This window comes from Protomyctophum parallelum (genome assembly GCF_964188405.1).
Source record: "Protomyctophum parallelum genome assembly, chromosome: 23".
Taxonomy (NCBI): Eukaryota; Metazoa; Chordata; class Actinopteri; order Myctophiformes; family Myctophidae; genus Protomyctophum; species Protomyctophum parallelum.
The window spans coordinates 7476142-7494699 of NC_139715.1; the positions used below are offsets into that span (position 1 = coordinate 7476142).

Here is an 18558-nt window from a genome sequence, read left to right on the forward strand (position 1 = left end):
GTTTTCTATTGGTGTTGTTCCCAAAATTGGTTCCGGGGACCCCCAGGGGTCCTTGAGGGAGTTCCAGGGGGTCCCCAGCTAAATGATATAGTTTGGAACCAAATGGACCCTTATGGGTCTGTAACTCTGAGAGTGTACAAATTGAACCATTTGGTTCCATTTTGTACACTCTCAAGAGTTAAATTAACATTGATTTTACAATTTAAATTGGGGGTCCCGGAGATAGAAATGCCATTAAATGTGGGTCTGTGTAGACTGATGCATGTCAAACTGGGGCTCCTTGAAATTAAACAGTTTGAGAATCACTGCTAGAGCCGTAAAAAATCTCCTCTAATGGGGGTCCATGGAATATCTCTTCAAATGTCTGTCAATTTCGGGGACCTTGACATGAAAAAGCTTGGGAACCACTGTTCGGAGTTGTACTTCAGCGTTTTTCTTGTATTATGAAAAGATAATGTTTCATGATAAATGCTTTTACGTGATGTATTCCCATGCTTTTGTTCTTGCTTAAATGTAAGTCGCTCTGGATTAAGAGCGTCTGCTAAATGCCTAAATTGTAAATTGATAATTGCAACCAGTCAGTCTATAAGAAGTCCAGTGTGCAGCGAGCTGTGTTTTGCATTAATTACAGCCTACAATAATTATGCCCCAGGTGTGAGCAGACAGGCATGGCGCTGTGATCAATTTCTTCATTCTAAACGTCGCCTTCAAGTTCATCGACACGTTACAAGAAATGGTCCGCTGTACAAGTAAAATGAACACTGAGAATTTTTAAACTGCATGACATGTAGTAACATTGATTGATTGAATACTTAATGAACAGCTTGCAAATAGTAGCTAGTGGTACGATTATTACAATGGCGCACACAAAATGACCTTCCATTATGGTCCTGTATGTATTCAATTCAATTCGTCAAGACATTTAAAGACATACAATAATATAAGGCATTATCAATACTAGTAGCAATAGGCCCGGGCCAGCCTAGCGGTCTGGGCGCCTAGGCTGCTAATCCAGCCTGACAGCGCGTCGTGGGTTCGACTCCCGATCCCGACGACCTCCCCCCAATCTCTCTCCCCATTTCCCGTGAACCTACTTTCAGTATATCAATAGTCTCGCTTATCCACAATCTCCGAATGCTATTTAGAGTCTGGAACTACACCTCCCAAAATCAGAGTAAGGAAGCTGCCATTTCCGTTCCCAAAAATCATTTTTTTTTTCTTTTTTTAATTTCCTTTAATGCTATGCAACAAGCTATATATGCTTAGATGATTTATATTTATATTAGGATAAATGTGCGCGACTGTGAAGACGAAATGGAAGTGGGGATGAGGCTCCTCTTCCGCTTTATATTAGACTCATGATAGAACTTCCGTTGCTCCTCCAGACTGTATGATGGAAGCATTTGGAAATTACGAGAGGCAACGGTCTGGCAACGCGAGACTATAGTCTATCAATAAAGGCAGAAATATATATAAAATGTCTTTCAAAAAAAAAAAAAAAAAAAAAACCCACTAGTGGCAATAAAAAAAAAGGTATCTGTACAGTAAAACAGTCCAGTAAGGTGACTCCGCCAGACGGACCCAGCATAAAGCTAACGTTACTTTAGCTGTGTGCACGTGCGTCCCCGGGAAACATGACCAGCCCCGCAGCCACAAGAAGACCTCCCATTATCACAACAAAATGGCAACTTGTAAAGAATGGAAAGAAAGGAAAGAGGGAGGGAGTGGAGGTGTGAGATGGGAGTGACGGAGGAGGAGGAGGAGGAGGAGGAGGAGGAACTGCAGAACTGGTGGACTGAACTGAACACACAGCTACGCAAGGGGGAGGACACACACACACACACACACCTTCAACTCAGGTAAGGAAACTTTAGTTTAGTCTATTAATACAGAGCAGTGAATATATATATATTTTTTTACCTACACTGTTGAGAAAAATGTTCGTACGCCTAGAGTGAAGGAGCAGGTGCGTATAGGCAAGTGCACATCAATGATAAAAATTAAATAATACGCCCGCCCACACACTGGTGCTCTGCACGTTACAAGGGAACATTTAAAGGAGACATTAACCTACCTAGTGTTAATCTAACTCTGAGAGTATACAAACGTAACCAAATGGACCCTTATGGCTCCATTTGGTTACATTTGTATACCATACTCTCATACAAGTGGATAGATCGACACGATTTGACCGCGTACACGGGTGTAATAATAAGGCTTGAATGCTTAATCGGGCCAGTGGGTGTCCAGTGGAAACCTCGTATTAATCTGATCTCAGGTCAGAATGGGTTGAAATATTAGATGAAAACATCTGCTGTTCATTTGTACTTTTGCAACAAACAAAAAAACGTGTAATACATGTAAAAGCACACATAACCTACATTATTGTATCACGCCTGGGGCAAACTGTCAGGCAGCACAAATTTGTTGTCTAAAGTTTACATGTGTGAAATAATTTTACGCACTGTACAAGCTCCCTGTGTTTCGCAGTTACAAAATGTACCGTGGTAATAGGAATAGAGAAAGCAACAAAGGAAAGGGTCAGATAAACTGTCACAACAACAACAATATCAATTATACATACTGTATGGTGCGTGCTAAAATAAATAAATGAAATGTTACAGTCTCTTCAGGTGCAAGAAAGATACATCAGTTAGCCCCGATTGTTCTCTTTCAATGTCCAGGGTCAATGAATAATGAAGAATGGCTTGATTTGCTGTTATTATTTAACCCATTCTGACCGGGCACCCATTTTGGTGTCAGCATCACGTCATGCTTTAGCTATTTCAAAATAGCAGATCTACAAGCTCATATCGCGCCACCGAGTGGCGCGATACGAGCTTGTAGGTCTGCTATTTTTGAAAAATCGAAGACACTTTTAGAATCTGATCTCAGGTCAGAATGGGTTAATAATGAAACTGTCAGGATGTAATAGACATTTTTAGAATCTGATCTCAGGTCAGAATGGGTTAAAATCCAATCATATCTTTCTGCCAACGTACAGATATACCCGTCGTCAAGTGTCTCGGGCGGCTCTTCACAGAGCTGCGGCCTTTCAGTACAGCCTGTGCTTTGAATGGGCCTTATTGTTTTTGGATTGCAGACACGGTGGAATGCACGCTGTCCCAAACATCCAAGCGTAATCTTCTCAATTATGAATGGTATCATTTATTCTATAGTTTCAGCACCTCGGCGAGGGCCCGTCCCGGTAGCTTAGCAACCCCCCGGTTGCTTCTCATTCAACATTAAAGTGGGGTAACGCGAGACGACACGGTGGCCTCGCTCCAGGAGAGTGACCGGGATTTGTTACCACCAACGCGTAACCTACATTTTCCCACATTCCGACAGAACAGATTGGTGACTCCCTCGTATGCACCTGTTGGGCACCCGTCTCTACTATAGCCAGTGGTGGTGGTGGAAGTAGGCTCTGATTCTTTTACCCGCAGTGTAGGACTCCGTTACCTGTGTAGAAGTCCTGCATTCAAAATGACTTAAAGTCACCAAAATGTAGAAGTATTCATTATGCAGAAAGTATTATATTTACACAGCATTAAAAACCCATTCTGGTCGGGAACCCCTTTTGGTGTTTTTTAACCCATTCTGACCTGAGATCAGATTCATACGAGGTTTCCACTGGACACACACTGGTCTGTTCAACCCATTCTGACCTGAGATCAGATTCTAGAAATGTCAGTCGTTCTTCGATTTTTCAAAAATAGCAGACCTACAAGCTCGTATCGCGCCACTCGGTGGCGCGATATGAGCTTGTAGATCTGCTATTTTTAAATAGCTAAAGCATAACATGATGCTGACACCAAAATGGGTGCCCGTTCAGAATGGGTTAAGCATTATGTTACACTTATCTGCTATTTATTTTTAATCGTGAAAATGTGACGCAAATCTTAATATATTCTTTCAGAGCGAACGTTTTTAACTCAAATATTTGCTTCTGGGGGGGGTCCCTTGAACAACATATTTTGAGATGGGGGTCCACGGTCAAATACATATCATTCTGGGGGTCCTTGACATGAAAAAGGTTGAGCACCACTGACATAGAAACATAGGCTTTTCAGAAAACCGTTTGGATTTAGAAGTGGCCTCGGGGCTAAATGGGCTAATGTGTAGTTAATGTTGTTTATCTTAATTGAATCTATAATTATTTATTTTTTTAGATTTATTAAAGTAGATTTAGCTACAACCTTAGCTCTTCCTGGGTTCCATATAATGTCCACATAAAATGTGTAAATGTACTTAGTTTACTTTCCACCACTGGTCCCAACCAATAAAGACAGTAATATAGCTGCTCAACCTTTTCCTGTTCCCAGAAACCTAGTGTGTTCAGGTAATCCACAGCATTGACAGCACTGACCTCAACTCTCCTGAAATTTGAAAACGTTTCTCTGGCCTATATGTTTTGTTTTGTTTTTATCTTGGAAATCAAACAAATCAGTAGATCAGTAGGGTCAGTAGATGCCGCACAAACATCAAAGGATACACCCATGACGACATTAAGGCATTTTGACCGGGCACCCATTTTGGTGTCAGCATCATGTTATGCTTTAGCTATTGAAAAATAGCAGATCTACAAGCTCATATCGCGCCACCGAGTGGCGCGATACGAGCTTGTAGGTCTGCTATTTTTGAAAAATCGAAGAACAATTTTTTTTTTTTTTAGAATCTGATCTCAGGTCAGAATGGGTTTAATCAGACCAGTGTGTGTCCGGCGGAAACCTCGTATGAATCTGATCTCAGGTCAGAATGGGTTAAGGCATTTTTTCATCCGTTCCAAACACGAGAAACTGTTCTTATCCACTGGCACTCTGAGGTCATTATGTTTTCCGAAGGGACTTTATTGTAAGCCTGTCGAGGACGGTAAACCGACACCTGCTCCTTTTCATCCTAGCAAAAGCCCTGTTGTTTTGCTTCTGGGGGTAAAAGACTCCCTTCCGACGAGGGCCGTTAACCTATATATAATGTACTGTATTTACCCCTCCTGAATCATTCAGGATGATCACACACAGCACTACGAGGTAAATACAGCGGTACCCTACAATGGATTACACCGTAGGAGATGGGCTATCTCATCTACTGATGGTGTCTCTCATGGGCCTTTTAGACTAGAGGCACCTCATGTTTGGTGGAGAAAGACAGGGCTCAGTTTCAATGCCTCGAGCAGATAAGATATGTCGTATCCACATGCAGAATCGACAATGCGAGGTCTGTGTTGCAGTGGAAAAGCTGCAGCACAAAAGTTTTTTTTCGTATTTCAATATATATATATATTCATACTATACTTATATATTATTATTCATAGTGCCTATTTGAGAACATTTAACTTGCAAGCAAACAAATCAATGAATAGAAATAGACAAATTAAACTATTTTAATTTAACAATTTAATGTCCTATTCCAAAATGGCTTATCTACAAGCTCAGTTGTGAGTTTTTAGATGTGCTATTCGGGGAATTCTTTGCCCCAAACGGGGACGCCCCCGGTTGAAAGTGGTTAAACATTGGAACACATTGGCTGCATAACCGATATCTAAAAAGTCAAATAAAGGTCAAAATATCAACTACTAAAGCAATATATCCGTTTGGCTCTAGCCAGTGTTGTTTTCGTCGACTAAAACTAAGACTAAAAATGTTCGTCGACTACCTTTTTTCACTGACTAAAACTAAATAAAAACTAAATAAAAACGAATCTATTGATGACTAAAACTAAGACTAAATATACTGACAATTTCGTCAACAAATAAAAACTAGACTGAAATGTTAGGCAGGGACTAGTGGACAAGAGATCCAGTTTTATGCTGGGTTGCATGCTGAAAATAGCAGATATACAATCTCACAACGTGTCGCAGCGCAACGCGTTGTGAGATTGTATATCTGCTATTTTCAGCATGCAACCAAAGTGTAAAATATGTCATTACAACGACATCAAGGCCTGTCAAAACACATTTTAGTCGACTAAATCAACTGCAGATTTAGTCGACTAAAAACGTATGGCATTTAGTCGACTAAAACTAGACTAAACACTAGAACATTACAGGTGACTAAAATGTGACTAAAACTAAGTGACAACTATTCAAGATGACTAAAACTAAAATAGAAATTTGCTGCCAAAGACAACACTGGCTCTAGCTTACCATTTGAGACTGTTGAGTGCTCACGATGAGTGACACTTTAGATGAGGCCCAGAGGTGACTTGACCAGACACAAACTGAGAGACAAAGAGTCACAGATCTGTGTCCGCGTCTACTGGGAGTTGGCATTCATCGAGAGAAACTCATCGTCACATGACCCTGTTTTCTACCTCACTATGCATGTTGGGAAAACAAACTTTCTGACTGAACTGATCGCACATGCACCCAAGAATATGTGAAGTGCAATTTAAATGTTTCATTGGTCGCAGCAGTGCACCTTAGATTTGTCCGTGTGTGTGTTTGTGTGTGTGTGTGTGTGTGTGTGTGTGTGTGTGTGTGTGTGTGTGTGTGTGTGTGTGTGTGTGTGTGTGTGTGTGTGTGTGTGTACTGTACTGTACTGTATGTGTGGGTCCACCTAAAGGATATGCTGGTGCACCATACTGTATAATTATGCACTTGTCAGATGGTGGAATATATCAATAGAACGATACATCATACACGATGTTACACAAGTACATTGTGAACAGAGATTCTACACGATCACATCATGTCATTAACCCATTCTGACCTGAGATCAGATTCACACGAGGTTTCCGCCGGACACACACTGGTCTGATGAACCCATTCTGACCTGAGATCAGATTCTAAAAAATGTCAGTCGTTCTTCGATTTTTCAAAAAATAGCAGACCTACAAGCTCGTATCGCGCCACTCGGTGGCGCGATATGAGCTTGTAGATCTGCTATTTTTAAATAGCCAAAGCATAACATGATGCCGACACCAAAATGGGTGCCCGGTCAGAATGGGTTAAGTGTAAATGACATGGACACCTTTGACAACGTATCAATATACAATCCAGAGGTGTGCATACTGTACATACAGTGGTTACGCCACTTCAACATATTTGGAGAGGGGCAGACAGCCCTATAACTTCTGATTGGGTGGGCAGGATGCAAGTTTCGTCACCCCCCCCCCTGGTTACCGCCAGGCCTCCTACGCAGCATGTTCTCGGAATTAAGCAAATTGTAAACACCACAGAATTACTCTCGATATAAGTAAACGATACACGCACGCACAGACAGACAGACAGACAGACTCATTACAATACTGTTGTTCAGTAAATAAAATGATTTGTTTCAGATGGCAGGAAAGGATACTGTAGAGTGTCTGTAAACCAACAAATTGAGCCAGGTGTTATTACTTAACAAAAAATACCTTTTGTTGTTTTGTATTGTGTTGTGTTTTTTTTTTATAACCTAATAGCATGTTTATTGTTGTAATGTGTTGGGTGGTTGCCAACGATGATGTAGAGTCCCATACACACACATGCACACCACTGACCTCGGGGCAGGTGCATAGCAGTTATCTGAGAGCACTGTGGATGCTCATGAGGAACTGAATACAAACAATGGTGAAGAATGGGTACAATTGCACCTCAGGGGAGCCCTGCCCCAAATTGAAACCAGAAATGTAAATACTTGCAGGGAATATAAGCCCACCCTGTACCCTCAGGTGCCCATTAAAACTCAATGACTGCCGAGGACTTTTTAACGACGTGTTTAACGTCTTTTTAACATGGGCAAGATTAAAGAAATAGATATATGATGTCGGTCTGAGCCTTTTGGCGCCCCCTGGTGGCGATGAATGAGTTAACTCTAACCCTGTGTTTCCCTGTAAATTAATATTAATGTGTGCATTCAAATGAATAATCTAATGTGTTGGACCATTTGAAATTGATACGCTGAAGAAGGCATTTCTTTGCCAAAACGTTGGTCATCTTAACCCATTCTGACCAGGCACCCATTTTGGTGTCGGCATCATGTTATGCTTTAGCTATTTAAAAATAGCAGATCTACAAGCTTGTAGGTCTGCTATTTTTGAAAAATCGAAGACACTTTTAGAATCTGATCTCAGGTCAGAATGGGTTAATAATGAAACTGTCAGGATGTAATAGACATTTTTAGAATCTGATCTCAGGTCAGAATGGGTTAAAATAAAGTATGCGACCTCTCCTCTTCTCTGTTTCATCTGTGCACAAACACAAATCTTGTTTTGTTTCCCCTTGCAGAAGCAGATTCGCAAAGAGACAAAACGCAACCCAGGTAATCAAGAGGATCGTTGAAACCCTCCAACGAGGATGTTGACGCGGTCTCATTCAGAGAGAAGGCCCCTACCCGGACTCTCAGCCCTGCTGACCCCCAGGACCCCGCCGCGGAGCGATGAAACCTCCCCGTCACCCCCTCCCTCCTTCTCAGTGGGAGACTCCATCTTCATGCCGCCGGTGACGCCCACCTCGCCGCCTTTCTGGGTGACACAGGCCCTCTCCAACCTGGAGCAAGGGGAACGCGAGCTGCTGGTCCTCAGGGAGCAGCAGCAGACCGAAATCGAGGAGGTGAACCGGGACTTGGACAGGGCGTCGATCGAGGCCGAGCGGGAGGAGCGGCGGCTCCTCGAGAAGATCGAGCAGGACCACCGGGAGGCGCAGCGCTGCCTGGACCAGGTGAAGCGGGAGAACTCGGCCGCGGTGCGGGTGGTGCAGTCCCTGTTGGACCATCACCTGCGCAAAATGGGCCAGCTGAAGGTGCAGGTGCAGCGGTGGGGGACCAGCTCCGGCGGAGGTTCCAGCAAAAACCAGCTCCAGATGGGCGTGGCGGACATCACCCAACCGTGGGAGATCGCCCTGTCTCTGAAAAGGGTCAGCTTCCTGCCCAGCGCCGAGGCGAAGATCCTGAGCCTAGGCGCGGTTGACATCCAGGAGCAAAGCATGGTGTACCCCATTGGTGTCTGTGGCGTCCAAGGACAGAAATGTGCATTGCACTCAGGGGAGCCGGCGTTTGCAAACATAACCCCTCTGGAGATCCGAAAGGATCCTCTGTCGCTGACCGGGGCCAAGCAGAGCTCCGACGAGGCCAACAGGAGAAACAGTGGGAGCCTGCGCGTCGTCAGGAAACTGCGTTTGTCAGGCTCGGAGAACGAAGAGGAGCTCAAGTTGCCCGGCCCCAGGCGAGTGTCTGTGTCGTCCCAGGACGAGGAAGTGGAGTCGCTGTGCTCTGACACAACCGGGCAAGACCTGTTCCTAGCGTTCCCACCCGTCTCCAGCCAAGGGGAGTCTGAGGGGGACGAATCTGACGGCAGACAAAACAGAACCAAGAAGCAGTCCATCCTCAAGGGTCAAAGGAAGGCAGCAGGTCTCGTCTTGGTGCCCAGCGAGGACAACAGGACATCTAAGCACAGAGGGTCATTCACCAGCCACAGTCTGATGGATCTCTCCTCTGGACAGCGGCAGCATTCCAAACAAGGCCTCAGCGTGAGCAAAAGTCCACATGGATCTTCCACGGGCGACGGCAGCCCTCCGTCTCCTGTGGACAGTGAGGATTCCTGTTACACTCCTCGTGATGGCTCCCTCAAGGAAGAACACAAGCGCTCCATGTCCACCGCTGACCTACCTGGCAAACTACGACCCTTGATTAATGACAACAAGGGACTCAGGAGAACCAACAGGCCAACAAGACAGGACACCAAGGACGAAGCGAAGCGAGCTATAGGTTCTAACCGTGTGAGCAGATCTCTCTCCATGTCCTCCATAGACTCGGATGCCAGGGACCAGCAATCGGACAAGCGCAAGAGAGATTGGGTCGCGCCCGTTTTGAAGGAAATGGAGGAAGAAGGCATTGCAGGTTCCAGTGCACTAGATTCGGCATACCTGGTCAAGAAGATCGGGAAGCAGGGATCGGGCCGCAATGACTTCAACTTGCCCAGCGGGGTCCACGCTGCCGTCCAAGGTCAGCTGTTCATAGTGGACTGTGGGAACACCCGGATTCAGATCACCGACACCGGGAAGAATATTGTACAGCAGGTCTCTCCTTCGGGCACGGAGAAGTCGGCGCGCATCTGCAACTACTTCGACATCGCCGTGAACGACAAGGGCCTCATCGCGATGACGTGCGCCGCGGAGCGAGCCCTGCTGGTGTTCAGTCGCCACGGTCGCCTCCTCCAGACCTTTGGGGGAGCGACGATCGGCTCCAGCAACGAGGAGCTCGACGCGCCCCGAGGGGTGACCATCAACTACCTGGACGAGTTCCTGGTGGCCGACATCAAGCGGGGCACGCTGACCGCCCTGAAGCTGGACCCCAAGACGGGCGCCAGGCTGGAGCGCACGGTGGTCACGGGCTTCCACAGGCCCTACTTGGTGGCGGCCTGCCTCACCACGGGCATCATGGCGCTGTCGGAGCGAGGCAACGAGACGGGACGCGCGCCGTGCATCAGGGTCCTGGAGCCGGAGGGCTGGAGCACCATCCGGATCCTGGGCGTGTGCTCCGGCATGGGCCCCGTCCTGACCTGCCCCTGGGGCCTCTGCATCGACAGCGAAGGCGACGTCCTGGTGGCGGACTGGGGCAAGAAGGCCCACCGCATTCTGCTGTTCCCCGCCCTGGGGGTCGGCTGGCCCTTGGTGGGCGACGAGCTGAGCAGCCCGAGGGGTCTGGCTCTGCTTCCCGACGGGCAGGTGGTCGTGTCTGACAGCATGAACCACTGCATCAAGATCTACCAGTACAAGTGAGCTGGACAGAGGGAGGGTTTGGGACGGTGATTATTAATAGAGTGCGGATTCCGGTAAAATAACGAGGTATCTGCAAAAAACTGTAGTTTCTGAGGGTAGAATTGAGGGCTTAGTTTATATAAAGACTTGAAAGGTTAAATCCACTATCAGCAAAATATATCATTTTTGGCTATCAACTGTTTATGTTTTTACACGTGGTTTATAGTTGGGCTCATGGGTATAAAGAGACTTTAAAAAGCTTTTCCATTCATGCTGTAATCGCCATAACAGGCGGGACATACAATAGAGGTTTACGGCATCATTTCAATAACATCTAATCTAGTACTGCATGCTTTGATGTGATAGATTGATTGAATAATTTATTAACAGTTTGCAGAAAAAGCACAGGAAAGTACATGCAGTTCAATACAAGGTCTGCTAAGATTTAAAACCCAAGAAAGCACTACTGTTATTGTATGACTTGTTGGGTCCTTCGTGTTCAATTCATCTTATTCTAACTCTATAGTATAACGTTTTGATTATTTTTTTAGGCAGCACAAACTCAATTACTTATTATTTAAAAAAAAGGTTTATTTGTTAAGTTGTTATAGTGCATGATGATGCGTAGCAATGTTTATCTGTCAAATATTTCGAAAGGGATTGAATAAATTGTGAAACATTGCAATCACAGATATTCCCAGCAGGTTTAAGCAATGAGAGGCTTATCTGATAAAGTAAACAATTTAATGGGCATAGATTTGGGCTTGACTTACAGTAGGCTACTCTTGAACCTCCATTGTAAAAAAGAAAATAAAGTCTTACTGGACTTACAAAACGTGCATGTTGTCCTTCTTATAGGTGCCTATAATGTCGACCGGAATGCTTCCTATAGTGAATCTCCTGTGTCCCACTTTGCTTTGTCATTCGCTATAGTATTTCTGTGTTGACCCCATTTGTTCCAAGTCTCTGAGTCGGCAAACAAAACATGGGAGCACATATAAGGCCTTTTGTGTTGCTCAGTGCAACCTTACCTTAGCAACCAATGATACTGTATAAACAGATATTGTGATACATTTCCTGCATTTCCAGTGTTGTCATGATGAATGCTAAAAACAAATCTTTCTTTCATCGGGGGGTTGATTATGTCATGCTTTCTTATTCATGCTGTAATGCCTTTAGAAGGTGGTGTTTGGTGAATCAAAAATGATAAACGGTACAGACATTTTGTGGTATCTTTTATATTGTCTAAAAATAGTAAAAATATATTTTCCCCCGTAACTTCTGATTGGGTGGGCAGGGTGGAAGTTTCGTTACCCCCCTGGTTACCGGGCAGGCCTCCTACGCAGCATGTTCTCGGAATTAAGCAAATTGTAAACACCACAGAATTACCGGTAGCCTACTCTCGATATAAGTAAACGATGCACGCACGCACACACAGACAGACACACACACACAGACACACACACACACACACACACACACACACACACGTTCAGTTTTGCCTGCCCTCATGTATAGAGGAGAGATTGGGTTTAAAAGCACAGTCTGCCCTCTGCACTGCACCAGCACTACACTCTGCACAGCCATGCAGTTGCTCTTCAACACTCTCCTTCTGTGCGCGGCACTGGGGCTCACTAACGCTGCACCAACGTAAGTATACATAGTAACCACTTAAATCCTATTTAACCCATTCTGACCTGAGATCAGATTCATACGAGGTTTCCACGGGACACACACTGATCTGATGAACCCATTCTTGACCTGAGATCAGATTCTAAAAATGTCGGTCGTTCTTCGATTTTTCAAAAATGGCAGACCTACAAGCTCGTAGCGCGCCACTCGGTGGCGCGCTATGAGCTTGTAGATCTGCTATTTTTAAATAGCTAAAGCGTAACATGATGCTAACACCAAAATGGGTTCCCGTTCAGAATGGGTTAATTAATAATGCCCATTTTTCTTGAATTTAATGAATCTATTTGTGTTGTTTTGAAAAAAGAAAAACATATATATTTTTTCAATGTTTATTGAATGACATGCCCAGAATCAGTGGTGGAAAGCAACTGAGTATTTCCAATTTCCAATACTTCTACTCCACTACATCTCAGAGGCGGATATTGTAACTCCACTAGATTTATTTTTAAACTTTAGTTACTAGTTACTTTGATTATTATTACAAAACAAAACATACAGTAACCACTTCATCCCTATTACATTTCTACAAGCTCACAAAGTCCACACCCACAACACCAGAGGGAGTACAACAAACCATGTACAACCCAGATTCGGCACAAACAAGGGACTAAATTATTTTCGCTCCTATGCCACCAAAATGTGGAACGCCCTACCGACAGTCATTAAGACATGTGAATCCCTTGACTCCTTCAAAACCGCTCTCAAAGGGCACCTACGGACGGCCGCAATTCGAAACTGGCCCCTGTAAAATCTGAACCTATATGCACACAAGTATGCACAAAATTGTCTGTAAACCATGGCACATAGCATACATGCATTTTATTTTAATAAAAGGTATGTGGGTGGCCCAGGCCGTAGCGTAACGGTCTGGGCACCGGACTGGTGATCCAGTCGCGGTGTGCCGCGGGTTCGACTCCCGGACCCGACACGGCCTTTACCGCATGTCATCCCCCCATCTCTCTCCCGTTTCCTGTCAGCCTACTTTCTATCCCTTAAAAAATCAATAAAGGCGTAAGCCGCAAAAAAATATCTTAAAAATAAAATAAAAAAGGTATGTGGGTATTTAAATGAAAAGCTCAAAGGGTTTATGGGGGGGCATACTTATATTATGTCAATTGGTAACTACTATACAGCAATCTATCGTCATATATACAAACTGATATATTCAAAAATGTATCGTAGTTTTTGCCATATTTATCGCTTTTTATAACAAAACATGATGTTTTTGACAAGCAATGTCACTGCACTAACACTGGCCATTCATTATATCTCTGTTTTCCACTTAGCAAAGTTCGCTGATTGGATCAATTGATCGATGATTAATGCACGCTGTCATATCAATATCACGTTATCATCAGTGATCACCATCATCAAGGGTTTCTTTGACGTGTTGATATTTTCTACATAATAATGTTTGACTAATTTTACAACACGGTATGTCTTTTGCAGGCATGAAGGTGCAGAAGTGGCCGGTAGGTCTTGAATCCATATTTTATCAGACTAATAATAATCTTGCTTCATCTCCTGCTGATCTAAAATTCTAAATCAATAGATGGCAAATTAGGTAACCTGCAGCATCATTCTATTACATTTTCATTTATTTTTATTTTTATTTTAGGTTTTATGACCTCAATTACACCCAAAAAACCTGAACTTTGAACATTCAGTGGATTTTCTGTGGTCTGAAGTTTTCTTTGGGGTTTTTTGGGCCTTTTGAGCTACAATGAAAACAGGCAACACAGTGAAACAGTGACATCTGCTGGCAAATCCCATTGACATATATGGGATTTGCAGTAAGTGATGTCACTTACTGCCGGCAAATCAGAGCACCTGTTTGAGCCAGAAAACCCCAGATCACAGAAAATCTACTGAATGTTAAAAGTTCATGTTTTTTGGGTGCAATTGAGATTAGAAAACCTAAAAAAAACAAGAACAATTCAAAAACCTTTTTTTTAATGTCACAATCCCTTTAAGGGACAAATGTTTAGGCTTTTTTGTCTTTTCTTGTGTGTCTGTATTAAACAGAGGATTTTGAATTCAGACACAAGCTTTTATTAGTGGTTCACAGTATACTTCATCTTACCGTAAACATACACTGTACAAACATTTGCATTTTCAACAAGACTTATTTTCTCTTACCATGTACATGTATAAGGAGAACGCCATCTTCATGAACCTGCCCTGCCAGACCGGTGTGATGGAGTCGAGTTTGATGCCATTACCCCCGATGAGGAGGGCAATATCTTATTTTTCAAAGGTTTGGAATGAGTTTTAGACGAGTCCTTTTTTATGTACAGGTAGAGTAGGCCAGTCCATTTCCAGTTAACCCATTCTGACCGGGCACCCATTTTGTAGCCTGGTTAATAAACCAGACTAATATCGCACGGATCCGCGGGATATTAGTCTGGGGAGGCTCAGCTTGGATTTCATTTCCAGGGAAACATTTTCTCTTTGACGCAATTGGTCAGAGCTACTGTCAGTCAAAGGTCTCAAGCATTGAACGTCACTGTACCAAAGCCCGCCCATATTGCATACCGTGTCCCTATTGGGCGCACACGTTTTCGTGTGTAGAAAATGGGCGTACAATTGAGCCTCTCCAGACCGAAATCCGCCGGTAGGCAATTTTTTTTTGCCAACGGCTGATTCGGTCTGGTTTATTAACCAGGCTACCCATTTTGGTGTCAGCATCATGTCATGCTTTAGCTATTTAAAAATAGCAGATCTACAAGCTCATATCGCGCCACCGAGTGGCGCGATACGAGCTTGTAGGTCTGCTATTTTTTGAAAAATCGAAGAACGACTGACATTTTTTAGAATCTGATCTCAGGTCAGAATGGGTTAAATGTAATTATCAAACTAGACACAGGAGTGTACAGTACAGGAGAGACATGGGAGACAAGGTGGGATTTTGTTATCGGCCTATAGTCAACTATGAGCAGTTGACCATCCTCTTCTGGCTATAATTATTAGTCCTTTATTTTCTATTATCGCCATTTCATACATACTATTACTAATCCTTTATATGTTGGGAGATACTGGCCAATAAGGAATCATTCTTCCTCAAAACAGAGATAGTCATTTGGAATTAATTATTATTTTCATAATATGGTGAATTAAATTTGTAGAGAAAAAACATGTGCCTGTGTATTTAACCCATTAAGACCTGAGGCCGATTCTTCAAACGCCTTCACTATTATTCTCACATTTTCGAGATTTTTCAAAGCTGCGAGCTTGCATATCTGCTATTTTTTTAATCTAAAATGACACAGATGCTTTACCGGCTTCAATGGTTATAGGTGCCATACTGTGGAAGGGTGAAAGTGCAGGTGCTCAGCGAACCAACGAGACCTTCAAAGAGCTGAGTGACGCTCACCACCTCGGTCACGTCGACGCTGCGTTCCGCTTGCATGACGAGGACAACCCCACGGATCAGGATCACATCTACCTCTTTCAGGTAAGATCAAGGCAGGAAAGAAGAAAGTTTTGGTAAAGGGTTTCAGATCATTTAGAAGCTTGTTGGGTTTCTTTCATGTTATTTACAGGCCGTTTTAATTCTATGAAGTGTGGATTTTAATCCGTGAGATAAAATCGGCGTCCGGGACTTGCCACACTGGCCTACATTCTATCTATTTTCAAACGTAGTTCATTCAAATAGAATAGAATGCTACACGTTCACATTCATTCACATGGGATGTCCCTGTTTTTTTGCTCCCGATACGATTGCGATCGTGCCGGGATCGGCCCGATTTCCGATCACGTGATCGGATCGGGACAACCCTACTCTTGACCCTATGTTATGTACTACAGGATGACAAGGTGTTCAGCTACTACAACCACACTCTGGAAGAGGGATACCCTAAAGACATCCAACAGGACTTCCCTGGAATCCCCAGCCAGCTGGATGCAGCCGTGGAGTGTCCTAAAGGAGAGTGTATAACCGACTCTGTCCTCTTCTTTAAAGGTACTGTATATGTTGTGCTGCTCGGTCCAAAGAAGGCCAAAGCAACAGAATATTTACACTCCCCTCCATGACTTGGTGCCAATGGCCTATAAGCTGTAATCCTGGGTGCTACTCTCCCTCTGCCAACCTGAGGAGAGCCCCGAACTGAGCTCATGCTTATAGAACACATCTTATAGTGTGCATGATTTGAAGAGCCTAGAGTCCAGTTTTACTATGCACGTTCCTACCCTGCCCTGACTGATTGCGGCATGTGGTGTTTTTATTTGTTTTTATTTGTTTTTACTTATTTTATGTTCTTATATTCAATTTTGTTCTATCATTTTAACTACTTTGTGTTTTATTGTATTATATTTTTGTGTCCTGCCCTGTGAAGCACTTTGAGCTGCATTTATGTATGAAAGGTGCTATACAAATAAAGTTTATTATTATTATTATTATTATTATTATAAAGTTTATTATTATTATTAGATGGAAAATAATCCTGGCCAGCAAACTGATTCACAAAACAAAAAAAACATTCAGCTAAATATATATTCTCCAGGTATAGTTAGTGTTTACACTAATACTATTATAAAATATGTTAAAGCTTAATCAATACAACTTTTCAACTTTAGAAATGTTGGCACTCGCACAGGGGACCTGGGTTCGTATCACGGATAGGACATGAATCTACTTCCCTCTGCTTTATGTTTTGTGGCTGACAGGACATGGCTTGTACATTTTTGACATCGCCAACAAGACGGCAAAGAACGAGACGTCCCTCCTGCCCGTCTGCACCTCTGCCTTGCGCTGGCAAGGACACTACTACTGTTTCCACGGACACAACTTCACCAGGTTCCACCAGCAGACTGGAGAGGTGACCGGCGACTACCCCAAAGATGCCAGGGATTACTTCATGAAGTGCTGGGTGAGCTGTGATGTTCTGTGAGTACTATTAGCATGAACATTTATATGCCATAAAACAAGCCAATCCACAGTACACAGTGCCTTTTTAATCAGGTCTTTAAGCATAATATATATACTCGAGTGAGATTCATACTACACTACACTAGTTATTTGCTCAATGACAAGGGCTTAGCCTGGCTATGTTGCAGAGTATGTTTGTAGGAAAAATGTGTTCCAAATACATTTTTGACTGCATTATATATAGCCAATGAAATTGAACATTTGCGCATTAGACTCAGAGCCAGACTCAATGCTTACTAGGGATAGAGCCAGACTCAATGCTTACTAAAAATAGAGCCAGACTTGATGCATACTAGAAATGGAGCCAAATAAGTTGTTGTTTTCGCTGGTACTTTTAAAGCAACTTCTATAGGCCAATGTCCAAGCCTAGGTGAGGACTTTCAGGACAATATTATTATTATTATGAGAGAGAGAGAGAGAGAGAGAGGGGGGGGGGGGGAGGGAGATATAGAGAGATACGGAGGGAGAGAGAGAGATCATAGGCGGCGGGTGCGTTTTACCTTTGGGTAGGCTACTAGGGGGGGGGACTGCTGCGGATTGATTTATTTATTTATTTCCCAAATGGTCTAAAAATGAGTTATTTTAGCATACTTTTACCAATGAATTAGCCTATACACAGACAACGACTGATCAGCCTATTTTGGACGATATGGGTCTTTTCTCGAGTCAGTGTGTAGTCTCACTAGTCCGTGTAGGGTTAGGTCTCTTTGGTGAATTCTTGATCAGTGTTATTATGTCACGACTCAAGAACAACTACCATGAAATTCTCTGACACGCTTTTATGTTGTGGCCATCTGGCTAGGTGAAAACAAAAGAAACCCGATTAGCATTTGAGTACTTTTTAACACCTCTTGGACGGCCGGCGGAGTAGTCTCTCAAGACAGACTGTTGCCTCGCATGTTTTTTTTGTTTTGTGAATCAGTTTGCTGGCCAGGATTATTTTCCATCTAATAATAATAATAAACTTTATAATAATAATAATAATAATAATAATAAACTTTATTTGTATAACACCTTTCATACATAAATGCAGCTCAAAGTGCTTCACAGGTCAGGACACAAAAATATAATACAATAAAACACAAGTAGTTAAAATGATAGAACAAAGAACAAAATTGAATACAAGAACATAAAATAAGTAAAAACAAATAAAAACAAATAAAAACACCACATGCAGCAATCAGTCAGGGCAGGGTAGGAACGTGCATAGTAAAACTGGACTCAAATCATGCACACTATAAGATGTGTTCTATAAGCATGA

At 43.2% G+C, this 18558-nt stretch overlaps 1 protein-coding gene across 1 annotated transcript; it reads left to right on the plus strand.

Moving 5' to 3' along the window:
* Positions 1-1759: 1759 nt before the first annotated feature.
* Positions 1760-17259, plus strand: LOC310853862 (uncharacterized protein; the record flags this gene model as incomplete). The annotated part of the gene is made up of 7 exons (XM_083758337.1): positions 1760-1859; positions 8210-10695; positions 13820-13842; positions 14526-14627; positions 15667-15824; positions 16178-16331; positions 17036-17259. The coding sequence occupies exons 2-7, from the start codon at positions 8279-8281 to the stop codon at positions 17257-17259; spliced, it is 3078 nt and encodes a 1025-aa protein (XP_083614463.1). The 5' UTR covers positions 1760-1859; positions 8210-8278.
* Positions 17260-18558: the final 1299 nt, after the last annotated feature.